This window comes from Oncorhynchus keta, chromosome 34 (assembly GCF_023373465.1).
Source record: "Oncorhynchus keta strain PuntledgeMale-10-30-2019 chromosome 34, Oket_V2, whole genome shotgun sequence".
Lineage (NCBI taxonomy): Eukaryota > Metazoa > Chordata > Actinopteri > Salmoniformes > Salmonidae > Oncorhynchus > Oncorhynchus keta.
The window spans coordinates 37,057,430-37,071,135 of NC_068454.1; the positions used below are offsets into that span (position 1 = coordinate 37,057,430).

The 13,706-nt window shown below is 41.3% G+C and overlaps 1 protein-coding gene across 1 annotated transcript; it reads left to right on the forward strand.

The window, feature by feature from the left end:
* Positions 1-1,035: 1,035 nt before the first annotated feature.
* Positions 1,036-9,114, forward strand: nfe2l2a (nfe2 like bZIP transcription factor 2a). Its single transcript, XM_035750024.2, has 5 exons — positions 1,036-1,259; positions 4,715-4,990; positions 5,257-5,349; positions 5,478-5,657; positions 6,226-9,114. The coding sequence occupies exons 1-5, from the start codon at positions 1,218-1,220 to the stop codon at positions 7,474-7,476; spliced, it is 1,842 nt and encodes a 613-aa protein (XP_035605917.1). The 5' UTR covers positions 1,036-1,217; the 3' UTR covers positions 7,477-9,114.
* The last annotated feature ends 4,592 nt before the right edge of the window (positions 9,115-13,706 follow it).

Consider the following 13,706-nt stretch of genomic DNA (forward strand, 5'->3'; position numbering starts at 1 on the left):
AACCGTGTGTAGACTACCATTTGCCTGGCTACCCAAACTCCTTGCTCCGGCCAAACGCTACGTCACGCCCACGGACGTGAACATAGAGCGGCGTCAGGAGACGCTACCATCTGGTCTTGAGTCAACAGTCTGTCTTTGCAGGGTCTCAAGCAAAGGGAAACATGTGAGGCTATGACTGTGCACCATCTCCGTTTTACATTTGAATAACGTATACTAAGCCAACTGTGTCAATGGTGTGGCTGAGTCTACAGAGTGTGCAAGGGGAGGGCCTGGGGCCTGCTGTAGTATAGGTTAGGCTACTGTACAAATGAATTAAATTACTTAGGCGTCATCTAAACCAGAAGAGGTCGCTATTTAACAGATCGATTTTCAGGAGTTGCCATCCCATCTCTCTCCTAGTTGGATTAGCTGTGAGCAGATTTGGGCCTACTGCAGACAACTACAGATATCAATGTTGACTAACAATTGTTCCTTTATATAGTTTCAGTTTCTAATCCTTATTTTCTTAATTACATACTTGATTCCCATTGTAACCTATCGTCCTACCCTGTACACAAATGCAGTTTGCAAGTCTATTCACTGCAGCTTTATAGCATTCTGCATGAAATCAATGCGGGTATTTAGTCTGTCAAGGTGATACAATTGGTAAATGTGCCTTACATTTTGGAACAATGCTGACAATAGTTGTAAAAACTGTTGTAATAACACTGTAATAACTGTAATTCTTATATTATTTCATAACTCAACCAAGATGCTGTTATCAAAAATACCTCTTCTAGTGTCATGAATCTATAGTGGCAGATATTATGTAAATGTATCTGGACACTTCTTGAATACACTTTACATTTTTTAGGTCAAATAACAAATGACTTGTTTATAAACGTGAAGCAAATGTAACATTGGCTGTCCGGAGCACAGCCACAAACTGGCCTTATCGAACCAATAGGACGTTGAGTGGGACGATCCCTGCGCAGCTCTCTCCGAGCCCTTGACTGGCTGACGCAATTTGTGGGCAAGGCTATCAGACTGCTTGGGGTTTTCCGTAAACTTTCACAAGATTAGAAGCACTATTTCCTTCATAGTCAAAACATTGCTGGCCCGGACTCCTCGCCTTCGGATAGTCCACCATTTTATATTTCTGTGAAGGATTACAAATATATATTTTTATATAGGCCTATTGGGTTTTTCTTTGCGAAGGGACAAGCCAACTATCCACTATGATGGAAACTGAGATGCATAAAATGAATCCTAGTCAACAGGTAAATATTATGTTGTTATTGGCTACTATATTCAACTCAGTAGGCTTTGTAAAACATCTCAAGGTTGATATATTGATAAAATGTTCCTTGGCCTACAGTCGAAAAACTATTTAATGGATAGTTCAAACTATTGAAATGAAATAAGGCCTACACTCATGTTACCTGATATGAACAAACTGTCAAATTCAACCCAATGTGCATTTTCCATAAGAATCCATATATTATTTAATTAATTAAATGAAACGAATCGTAAATATGCTTTCTTAGCCTATAGCCTATCATAATCATATGTGAGCTTGTTGTGCTGTAGTTTTGACATTTGCAATCGCGTTTCTAGCACTTAGGCTACAATTTCCGTCTCTGCGCCGTAGTCGACAGGTCTGTTCATAGAGGTTTCTGCAAAGTCATGGATGGTTGTCTGCCCGGTGCATACAACTAAATTGGGCGAAAAATAACAATTGAATATCCGCTTAATATCGTAATCCATATGTGTAATGATGCAATTATTGTCAAGTAAAAAATATGCCAAGATGACGAAAGTTTTCCCCAGACAGCCCATTTATTTTTATGTCGGTGTGCTTGTTTTTTGGCCGTCGGAATCTCCCAATGCGCCACTAGAGCCCCATCCTGTGTTCCCGTAGATGGCATCCATAGGCCTACCTTTGCTCCATATATACAGTTGATTGTACGATTGCACTTGAATGTAGTAAGCTATGGGAACTGGGTTTGTAAAAAGTAAATGCTCCATTTCCTGGTGGATTCTGCAAGTTAGTGTAAATAAATGCTCTTCCTTTTCCTTTCTCAAACAACATCTCTTTGTCCCAGCTAATCTTGGAATTTATTTTATTTTCTATGTACATAGGTTCTCTGGACAAATGGCCAACTGTGTCAAATTAACAAATGCGTAGGCTATTCTTTATTATAATAACCCAGAAGTGGTTGTAGTTCTGCAGTTGGCCTTGGTATACAAACAGTTAATAACACGTTAATCTAGTAATCAATTGACGACAGGTTCCCCTAGATTAAAGAGTAAACCTGCGTTGGGGAATGTTCAGTAGGATTGTAACCAGATGTGTTTCTTTTTTTTGGAGAAAAAAAGATGGTGTTGGAGTAAAGGCCTTATCCCAAAACCAAACTCATCTGATTGTGTTTTGAACAATTTGCCTTGCCAAAGGAAAAGTATGTTAATTAATATACAACTTTTATCTTTTTTTTTTTTAGGTATCAAGGAATTATGTATATAGGTCCACAAATCAGTTGTTTTACTGTCACTTAATTCCTGCACTGTTGGAATTGGTGGTCGGCTTGTTTTTAAAAGTGGTGTCTATACCCCTAATATGTTTTTTATTCTGTTGTTTGAGTTGCTGCACATTCTGAGATGAAAAATCAGCTACTCAAAGTATGTCTGGGATTCAAACAAAGAGATGTTGTTTGAGAATGGAAAAGGAAGAGCTTTTATTTACACTAACTTGCAGAATCAACCAGGAAAATGAGCATTTCTTTTTACAAACCCAGTTCCCATAGCTTATTACATTCAAGTACAAATGCAAAATATCAGTGAACTAACCAGAATGTTTCACAAGTACTTTGTGGATAAATACTTCACTCCACCAAGATAGTTCATAACAAAATAGTTAGTGAGTTTAAAAAGTGAAGTCGCTCATCCAAACAATTTACCAAAATGGTCCCAATGGAAGTCAACATCTTCCGTTCACAATAGTTACATCATCCTTTTTTGAGAGGGAGGATCAGTCATTTGTGAATGTACACAGATCACTCATCTCTGCATGAATGAGTGGAGTTGAAGTGTCATTGACAACATGAACAGCTTAAAGTGGCTCCAATCATTTTATTTTATTCAAAAGGGATTATGAAATGTGTTGATAAAACTAGATAAAGTTCATTTGCCTTTTATGACAGAATTCATCGATCCTGTATGATGAAAGTGTCTATAAAAGAACAAGGCATTGTCCTTTTCAAGATTTCTTCACTCTTCTAGACTGCAACTGATAGTTGTGTGGGCTAAAGGCATGACACATGGACTCAATCTGCTGTTTTTGAAAGGAGAAAACATGGCTGACCACAAAAGCTGCTTTCATCCAGCAGCTGTTAGGTCAGTTTAGGCCATTCTTCCTCGTCTCCACAGTCATAATTTATGGTTGCGTGTACTCACTCCTCTGACCAAGATTAATAGTGGGACTTATTGCCCTGACCAGACCTTCTGACGTTACGGGCTTTAACGGTCATGGACTATTGCTGGCTTTGACGTAACGACCAAGGCAAATAGGGTTAAAAAGTAGTCAGCAGCACTGCACATCTGATGCACACAAACAGAAAGCCAATGTTTGTTGTTTATTATACCCATTTCTGAATAAGAGGTCACGGGTTGAACTTATAATGGTCATGTTTAACACTTGATTTGGTCTACACAGTAACAAAGCAATTACTTGTGCTCATTCCTTTTACGATACAGAGTTAGCTAAGTTGAAATCGATCAGTGTTAACAAATAACATCAAGTTCCAAATCCACATCCTCTTTACACTTACTTCTGCTTTGTTAGTCATCTGATCTGTCTCTCTTTATATCCTCTGTCCTCTCTCTGTTCTGTTCATGTGACCAAGTCTCTCTGAATGTATAGTTTGCCTTTATTACCCAGAAACAAACAGTCACATGCTCAGAGCTTTCAGTGTGACCTAATGTTCGGTTTATGCAATCTCCCAAGGCCCTTGTGAAACACTTCCTTCTGTAAATAAGGTTTGTGTAATGGATGTTAAAAGGCCCAAGGGAGACCAGCACAGTTTATCTCTGGACATTCCTGAATTTACACGCAGAAAGCTAATAAACATCAGCCACAGTGAGGTAGAAGTGGAGGACCAAATGATCTTGTTATAAAACGTGCTATACACCAGTGTGGAATACAGTAAGCACTTCCTCTGAACATATCCGTACTAAACTCTATTGCCAGGTCTCAACGCAATATGGTTCTCCAAATACAGTAGTGAATGTAGTGACCTTGTGGTGCATTGTGGTATATCAAATAAAAAGTAAACCACATTACATTTCAAGCTGTATGAATGAACTTTTCTCCTCAGAGTGATCATTGATTTAATTCGTTTTTGGTCTAAGCTACTGATGCAACAGACAGAGATGCAAGACCTGTTGTCTTTTCAATTATTTGCTCCTCTGCCTGGAAAGCAGCTAAGAGACACTCTGTGGGTGGGGACTGAACTCTGGGGAAATAGAGAAGTTCCTCTATTATTCAGGCGGCTTCTTCCTCATTACATTCTAGCCAGTCGTCGTAGGACAGACACCCGAAGGGACGGGGTGTGGCACTGTAGCGAGAGCCAGTATCCATGCTACTTCACAGCAGGCACACACTTCCTTGTTCCTAGTGCACAATCTCCTCGTGTATGGTGTTTTGTGAGTTCCAGTCTAACCTGTTGTCTCTTGGCAGGACGTGGACCTAATCGACATCCTGTGGAGGCAGGACATTGACCTGGGCGCAGGGCGAGAGGTGTTTGACTACTGCCACCGTCAGAAGGAGCATGAGTTGCAGCGGCAGCGGGTGCAGGAGGAGGAGAAGAGGCAGCAGCTGCTGAGAGAGCAGGAGAAGGCCTTGCTGGCTCAGCTACAGCTGGATGAGGAGACTGGGGAGTTCGTGCCCCGCCTTGCACCCAGCAGCCAGTCTCCGCAGTCTGCCACCACCGCCGCATCCCCTCAAGTCACACAGGTACAGTACACACACAGCTGTCAGTCATGTCAGAGGCTGGCTACTGCCCTCCCTGCACTGGGCTGGGTGCAGCTCCGCTGTAGCTAGGTAACCACCTCATCCAGTGTAATTAGGGAAAAACAGGTGGCTCTGTAGTTTTGCATTGGTGGATTTGTCTCTTTAGAAACTAATCTGTGAAGACCTTCGACTAGGTAGCGCACTCTGTTCAAATTCCTACCTATTCTTTTGCAAGAGGGGTTACATATACTTTGAATCTTTCCCTTCAGAATGTCAGCTTCACAGAAGACGGAGATGCCATGTCATTTGATGAATGTATGCAGCTGCTGGCAGAGACCTTCCCACTGGTAGAGGCTACGGCAGTAAGAATACATTCACTTTTAGATGAAAAAATATATATATCCCGTAATTAAACAAATTAAAAAACAATATCTCATGTCTGTTCCGGTCTTTTACAGTGTTCCACTCCCCCCCTTTTTTTGTATTGTAGACCGCTTCCATCTGTCTGGACGTCACCGTAGCGCCAGCCCCAAACAGCAACCATGTCATGGCATGTGAGCTACCAGCATTGACCCAGCCACCCCTCCTCCCAGCCTCCCAGTCCCCACAGAGAACCTCCCCAGATTTGGAGCAGGCCTGGATGGAGCTTTTGTCCCTTCCTGAGCTGCAGGTACAATAGGCAGATTCTACCACCTCAATGGTACGATGCTCAGTGGTGTAAAAAAAACACCCAAAGAATGCATGGATTGCAGCAGCCATGCATGAGAGAACCTACTCACCTTTGTCCTGTGTGTTTGAATGGGACACATAGCAGAAGCAGATAATACAGCTAAATCCACTGTGATCAGATTTCCACAGAGCACTGTTGCCTCAGAGGTGCTTGTGTCCTTGGTAACACTTAAATAGCGCTCTAATGTTTAGCAGTGGATGAAGGTAGTAGCATGGAAACAAACCAGAAAATACTTTACGTACAGTACAAGTACAGTGCAAAATGTAATGCTAAGATGTTAATCAATTAAGGATTCGCAATTTATTTGAAATATTGAACCTGTGCAAAGTTTCGACTACTATTGAGAATAAAATACAAAGGTTTGAAACAAAGTCTTAGTAAACACTGAACAACAGCTAGTCCATGTGATGGTACTATACTGCATTTTACTATAATGTTACATCTTGACGTCTGATAAACTGCATGGGTTACTGGATTTGTTGTGACTCTTCTGAATCTTGTTTTCCAGCAATGCCTGAATATGCAAATGAAGGACACACTGGATCAGACAGGAGGATATCTGCCCACTAACACCACCCCTGAAGTGCAGGATCCAAACTACAGCTTCTACACATTGCCCAACCTGGCAGAGGTGGCGTCAAATGCAGCAGAGGTCTGCCCACCTGAATTCATCAACGCCTTTGAGGAGAGCTTTCCCAACATCGCTCCTCTTGACCACCTCAATCAGATGACCCTAAAGGCTCCAGACCTAAATACTAACTTCAGTGCAGCAACTTTCTGTGATGTATTTTATCAAGACATTGTCAACACAAAAGTGACCAGTGTCACCCTGCCTTGTGGCCAAGGAAATGGAGGCAACTCCTTGGCAGAGCTATCACACAAGCCTACTTTTACACCAATGGAATTACATGACCTTTCTCCTAGAGAAGCATTTGACAGAGGAAACAAAACTGAGATAATGCCAGAATTTCCAGATTCGGACTCAGGTGTGTCTGTGGAGGCAAGTCCACATGCTAGCTCCCCTGAGAAATCCATGTATGGGGACGGATCCTTTGGTGGCTACAGCGATTCAGACATGGAGGAGATGGACAGTAACCCTGAGAGTGCAGAGTCTGACTACTCCGAGATGTTCTCACTGTCTTTCCAACCGGATGGTTTCCAGACTTCTCCCTCTGTGTCAGCTCAGCAGCAGGACAAAAAGCCCAAACATGGCAAGACAGAGCCAGATGAGGAGACTGGCCACAACGATCCCCCCTTCACCAAAGACAAGAAGAGGAGACGCTCCGAGAAGCGTCTCTCCAGAGACGAGCAGCGTGCCAAAGCCCTCCAAATCCCCTTCACTGTGGACATGATCATCAACCTGCCTGTGGACGACTTCAACGAGATGATGTCCAAGCACCAGCTCAACGAGGCCCAGCTGGCCCTGGTCAGAGACATCCGCCGGCGGGGCAAGAATAAGGTGGCTGCCCAGAACTGCCGCAAACGCAAGATGGAGAACATCGTGGAGCTGGAGTATGACCTGGACTCACTGAAGGAGGAAAAGGAGCGACTGCAGAGAGAGAAAACCAAGAATTACAGCAGCTTGCGGCAGATGAAGCAGGAGCTTAACACCCTGTACCTGGAGGTGTTCAGTCTAGTGAGGGATGAGGAAGGGAAGCCCTACTCCCCGTCCGAGTACTCCCTCCAGCAGACCACCGATGGCACAGTCTTCCTCGTCCCCCGCATTAAAAAAATGCTTTTCAAGAAAAATGACAACTAGCACTTCTCAGCTTTACTACTTGGTACTGCATTAGTAATAATACTATGCAAAGAATAACATTGTAGATGCTTGGCTTTAAGCGTTAGTAAAATAGCAGAACTATTATATAGTCCTTGCCTACTCTCCTTGAATGCCTTTATAATATTTTGGACATTTTAGTTTTTTTGTACTGGTCTCCACTTTCATCTAAGGTTGTTTTACTGATATTGCTTGTAAATACATTTATACATTATTTGCGATTGAGATATGAAAATGTGAATTGTATATATCATGTTTTAGTATGCAAATTATATTGTTGCAATCACTGTTACTTAAAAGTCTGTTTTATAAACTTTACTCTTTGATTTGCAGCGCCGTTTATTTTGTATCTTCTGACCCTTTTCTGCTTAAGGCCAGAGGGGGTGTGATATATTGCATGATGCAACGCGGAGTGCCTGGACACAGCCGTGGTATATTGGCCATATATCACAAACCCCCAAGGTGCCTTATTGCTATTATAAACTGGTTACCAATGTAATTAGAGCAGTAAAAACAAATGTTTTGTCATACCTGTGGTTTACCGTCTGATATAATTTTCAGCGGCAGGTAGCCTAGTGGTTAGAGCGTTGGGCCAGTAACCGGTAGTTTGCTAGATTGAATCCCCGAGCTGACAAGGTAAAACTCTGCCGTTCTGCCCCTAAACTGTTCCTAGGCCGTCATTGTAAATAAGAATTTGTTCTTAATTGACTTGCCTAGTTAAATAAAGGTTAAATAAAATAAAAATATATACCTCGGCTGTCAGCCAATTCAGGGCTTGAATGACCCAGTTTATAAAAGAAAATAAACAATGAAATTGTCAGTTTTATGTCAGCCTAAACACAATCTATATTGATTTATAAAGCACTACATGGCCTTGCACCCGAATACATGTCTGATATGCTTTTAATGTCTGATATATCTTCTGGCACTGGTATTTTATTCATTCCAAATGTCAGAACCAAAACTTTTGGTGAGGCTGCCTTCAGACACAACGGTCCTGGTCTTTGGAATAGCCTGCCGGATCTTAGGTCCTCGAAAACGGTTGATTCTTAAGATTTGTCTTAAGACATACCATTTTATCCGTGCTATTAACTAAAGTGCTTTTATTTGTCTTACCAATATTAGGAACTTTTATCCGCTTTTTCTGCATTCAATTTCCTATCCACTGCTATTTTACTCTTATTGTCTATCTTGATTTTATATTTGCATAGAAAAGTTTGATCTTTCCACCTTTAATTTTATTTAAGCACTTTGAAAAACATTTGTAAGAATTTTGCTATATAAATAAAGTTGGATTTGATAGTATGCAACAATGTATGCCAGATGAACATAATGACTTTGCTGACTGGGATTTGCGTAACTGTGTGTTTTTCAAAATAGAACAAACCAAAACGGTTTACAGGGATTCAAATGCCATTCACAATGTAATCAAAACAGCTATTGGGTTGATCTATGTTAGACCTTTGTTTTTTTTCAATAGTCTTGTTTATTGTCCACAAAACAGAAAGCCCATGATGTACATTAAACTTAGTTTTGAATATTATGAACTGAATCTTTTAAAATCTATAAAAATATTTTGTGAAAGCTAAAACACTTAAATAAAACATAGTTCCAACCAGACATGACACTTCAACATTCTATTACAGCCATGCTAGCGCCAATTAACATTGGGGAGAATTTAAACAATGCTATGTAACTGAATGTCTAGAATTTGAATAATATTATACAAGTAGTCCTAACTAAATATACAGTGCATTCGGAAAGTATTCAGACCCCTTCCCCTTTTCCACATTGTTATGTTACAGCCTTATTCTATCCCCCCCATCAATCTACACCCGAAACCCCACAATGACAATGCGAAAACAGTTTTTTTCTGTTTGCAAATGTATAAAAACAGAAATACCTGATTTACGTAAATATTCAGACCATTTGCTATGAGACTCGAAATTGAGCTCAGGTGCATCCTGTTTCCATTGATCATCCTTGAACTGTTTCTACAACTTGATTGGAGTCCACCTGTGGTAAATTTAATTGATTGGACATGATTTGCAAAGACACACACCTATCTATATAAGGTCTCACAGTTGACAGTGCACGTCAGAGCAAAAACCAAGCCATGAGGTCGAAGGAATTGCCTCAGAGACAGGATAATGTTGGGCACAGATCTGGGGAAGGGTATCAAAACGTTTCTGCAACGTTGAAGATCCCCAAGAACACAGTGGCCTCCATTCTTAAATGGAAGAATTTTGGAACCACCAAGACTCTTCCTAGAGCTGGCACGCCCAGTCAAACTGAGCAATCGGGGGAGAAGGGCCTTGCTCAGGGAGGTGACCAAGAATCCAATTGTCACTGTCAGAGCACCACAGTTCCCCTGTGGAAATGGGAGAACCTTCCAGAAGGACAACTATCTCTGCAGCACTCCACCAGTCAGGCCTTTATAGAGTGGCCAGACAGAAGCCACTCCTCAGTAAAAAGGCACGACAGCCCGCTTGGAGTTTGCCAAAAGACGCCTAAAGGCTCTCAGACGATGGAAACAAGATTCTTTGGTCTGATGAAACCAAGATTGAACTTATGGCCTGAATGTCAAGCGTTACATCTGGAGGAAACCAGGCACCGCTCATCACCTGGCGAATACCATCCCTACGGTGAAGCATGGTTGAGGCAGCATCATGCTGTGGGTATGTTTTTCAGAGGCAGGGACTGGGAGACTAGTCCGGATCGGGGGAAAGATGAACGGAGCAAAGTACAAAGAGATACTTGTTGAAAACCCGCTCCAGAGTGCTCAGGACCTCAGACTAGGGTGGAGGTTCACCTTCCAATAGGACAAAGACCCTAAGAACACAGTCAAGACAACACAGGAGTGGCTTTGGCAAGTCTCTGAATGTCCTTGAGTGGCCCAGCCAGAGCCCGGATTTGAACCTGATCGAACATCTCTGGAGAGACCTGAAAATATCTGTGTAGCGTCACTCCTCATCCAACCTGACAGAGCTTAAGGATCTGCAAAGAATGGGAGAAACTCGAGGGTGTAATCGTTGACAAAGGTGCTTCAACAAAGTACAGAGTAAAGGGTCTGAATACTTATGTAAATGTGATACGTTTAAAAAAAAAAACATTTGCAAAAATGTCTTAACCTGTTTTAGCTTTGTCATTATGGGGTATTGCGTGTAAATTGGGGGCAATTTAATTAATTTTAGAGTAAGGCTGTCACGTAACAAAATGTGGATAAAGTGAAGAGGTCTGAATACTTTATGAATACATTGTACGGCTCTGGTTCCAACTGCATTTATTCAGGTCTATAACAGTTACCTCCATTATTCAGCTACACTTCATGTGAACCATGCATGACGACTTCAAAAAGGTCCAGTGAACAAACACGTTGGAAAAAAGCACAGCACTGCACATTGTAGTATTTGCAGTTCCAGGCCCTTTCACCCACATACATTACCTTTGAACGCCAAGCCTTCTTTCTCCGCCCTCTCTCAAACCAATCTTTTCGGAGGCTTTGAAGCTAACAAAACAAAGAGATCATGTTTGCTTCACATAGAGTATTCACAGCGTTCTCAACAAATGGATAATCTCAAACCACTTTTCATACAGTACCAGTCAAAAGTTGGGACACACCTCATTCTAGGGTTTTTATTTATTTTTAATACTTCCTACATTGTAGAATAATAGTGAAGACATCAAAACTATGAAATAACACCTATGGAATCATGTAGTAACCAAAACAGTGTTATCAAATCAAAATATATTTTATATTTGAGATTCTTCCAAGTATCCACCCTTTGCCTTGATGACAGCTTCACACACCCGTGGCATTCTCTCAACCAGCTTCATGAGGTAGTCATCTGAAATTAATTTAAAATTAACAGGTGTGCCTTGCTAAAGTTCATTTGTGGAATTTATTTCCTTAATGCGTTTGAGCCAAATCAAATCAACCATTGTGACAAGGTAGGGGGGTATACAGAAGATAGCCCTATTAGGTAAAAGACCAAGTCCATATTATGGCAAGAACAGCTCAAATAAGCAAAGAGAAACATCAGTCCATCATTACCTTAAGACATGAAGGTCAGTCAATCCGGAACATTTCAAGAATTTGAAAGTTTCTTCAAGTGCTGTCGCAAAAACCATTAAGTGCTATGATGAAACTAGCTCTCATGAGGATCGCCACAGGAAAGGAAGACCCCGAGTTACCTCAACTGCAGAGGATATGTTCCTTAGAGTTACCAGCCTTAGAAATTGTAGCCCAAATTTATGCTTCAGAGTTTAAGTAAGACACATCAACATCAACTGTTCAGAGGAGACTACGTAAATCAGACCTTCATGGTCAAATTGCTGCAAAGAAACCACTATGAAAGGACATCAATAACAAGAAGACTTGCTTGGGCCAAGAAACACGAGCAATGGACAGTCTGATGAATCCAAATTAGCGATTTTTGGTTCCAACCGCTGTGTCTTTGTGAGACGCAGAGTAGGTGAACGGATGATCTCCACTTGTGTGGTTCCCACCGTGAAGCATGGAGGTGTGATGGTGCTTTGCTGGTAATTTTTTAGAATTCAAGGCACACTTAACCAGCATGGCAACTACAGCATTGTGCAGCGATACACCATCCCATTTTGTTTGCGCTTAGAGGGACTATCATTTGTTTTTCAACAGGACAATGACCCAACAAACCTCCAGGATGTGTAAGGGCTATTTGACCATGGAGGAGAGTGATGGAGTGCCACATCAGATGACCTGGCCTCCACAATCACCCGACCTCAACCCAATTGAGATGGACCGCAGAGTAAAGGAAAAGCAGCCAACAAGTGCTCAGCATATGTGGCAACTCCTTCAAGACTGTTGGAAAAGCATCCCAGGTGAAGCTGGTTGATAGAATGCCAAGAGTGTGCAAAGCTATCAAAGCAAAGGGTGGCTACTTTGATGAATCTAAAATATATTTTGATTTGTCCAACACTTTTTTGGTTACTATATTATTCCATGTGTTATTTCATAGTTTTGACGACATCACTATTATTCTACAACGTAGAAAAAAGTAAAGATAAATAAAAACCCTTGAATTAATAGTTATTTCCAAACCTTTGACTGGTACTGTACATAAAATATCACTAATTCCTTTTAGGAGAGATGTCTTTATTCAAGAAACACATCTAATAGACATGCATACTTGGATTAATTTATTCAAACTAGAATATATGATACCTACCTTGTCTGACCAGAGGGTGAAAAAAATCATCATCCTTAATGAAGTTACACTTTTTAAATGTTACCTTTCAAAGCGATGTATAGAACATCTTTAAAATGATGCAGAGCAAAATATCAAGATACCTGTAGTGTAAGCCTGCGTGAATGTAAAGTCTGTTCTGCAGACTCCCAGAGATCAGTGAGCTGTGCAAGAAATGCACGAGATCCTTAAAAATGACCAAAAATGTAGTGAATGGTACCATTTTACTTAGAAGGGATTCCATATTCAACAGCAATTGTTCACCCCTATTTGAATGTTGGTGTGTGCAGTCTTACAACTTGCAGTATACTTTGAGATTTACTTAAGTCTTACCCATCCAGAAATGTCCATGTAATCGTGTCATTAGATTTTCAGCCTTTAAGAGTAGTCGTAATGCTTCTTTCACGATCTGTAAACCAAGCAAAGTGGTTACTCTTACCTGCATCTTCTTTATGTTACCACTGCTTGTGAAATACTCACTTCCCTTTCCCCTGTAAGGTCTGAAAGCTAGTAAGAACTTCCTGGTAAACTGCCATATCTAACTCAACAGGATCTCTAAGTGTCCAGGAACTCTAGTTACTTTTTTTGCTAGAATATGCTTTCCTCCAAGGGTGTGGCTCTCGGCGCTGCCTTCTCTTTTTTCTCACAACATGCTGACATGTCCACTGTGCTGGGACCGAAGAGGTCCTGTCTGAAAAAACACTCTGCAATCTTCCATACTGACCCGCTGAGGCTCAACTGAAGTGGCTTGTAGCTGTAACAATCCTACTAGTGCAATCCTGGCTAGGCGATGCGTGTCCCTCGCCCTAGGACTAGCCAAGACTCCCTTTCCATCCAGGCAGGGGAAAAAATGAATCTTTCAAAGTTCAGAGAAAACAAAACATACTTCTGAGGATATTGATTTGCTACACTTGATTAGTGATGACGGACATGACAAGAATCAAATCCTTCAATCTCTCTGAGCCAATGATGCACTATACTTCAAAA

Bases quoted from the DNA above. Each gene is read 5' to 3' on its own strand.
- nfe2l2a (XM_035750024.2), top strand. From the start codon at position 1,218: ATGATGGAAACTGAGATGCATAAAATGAATCCTAGTCAACAG. The intron at 1,260-4,714 runs GTAAATATTATG...GTCTCTTGGCAG, and splicing joins AAATGAATCCTAGTCAACAG to GACGTGGACCTAATCGACAT. The intron at 5,658-6,225 runs GTACAATAGGCA...CTTGTTTTCCAG, and splicing joins TGTCCCTTCCTGAGCTGCAG to CAATGCCTGAATATGCAAAT.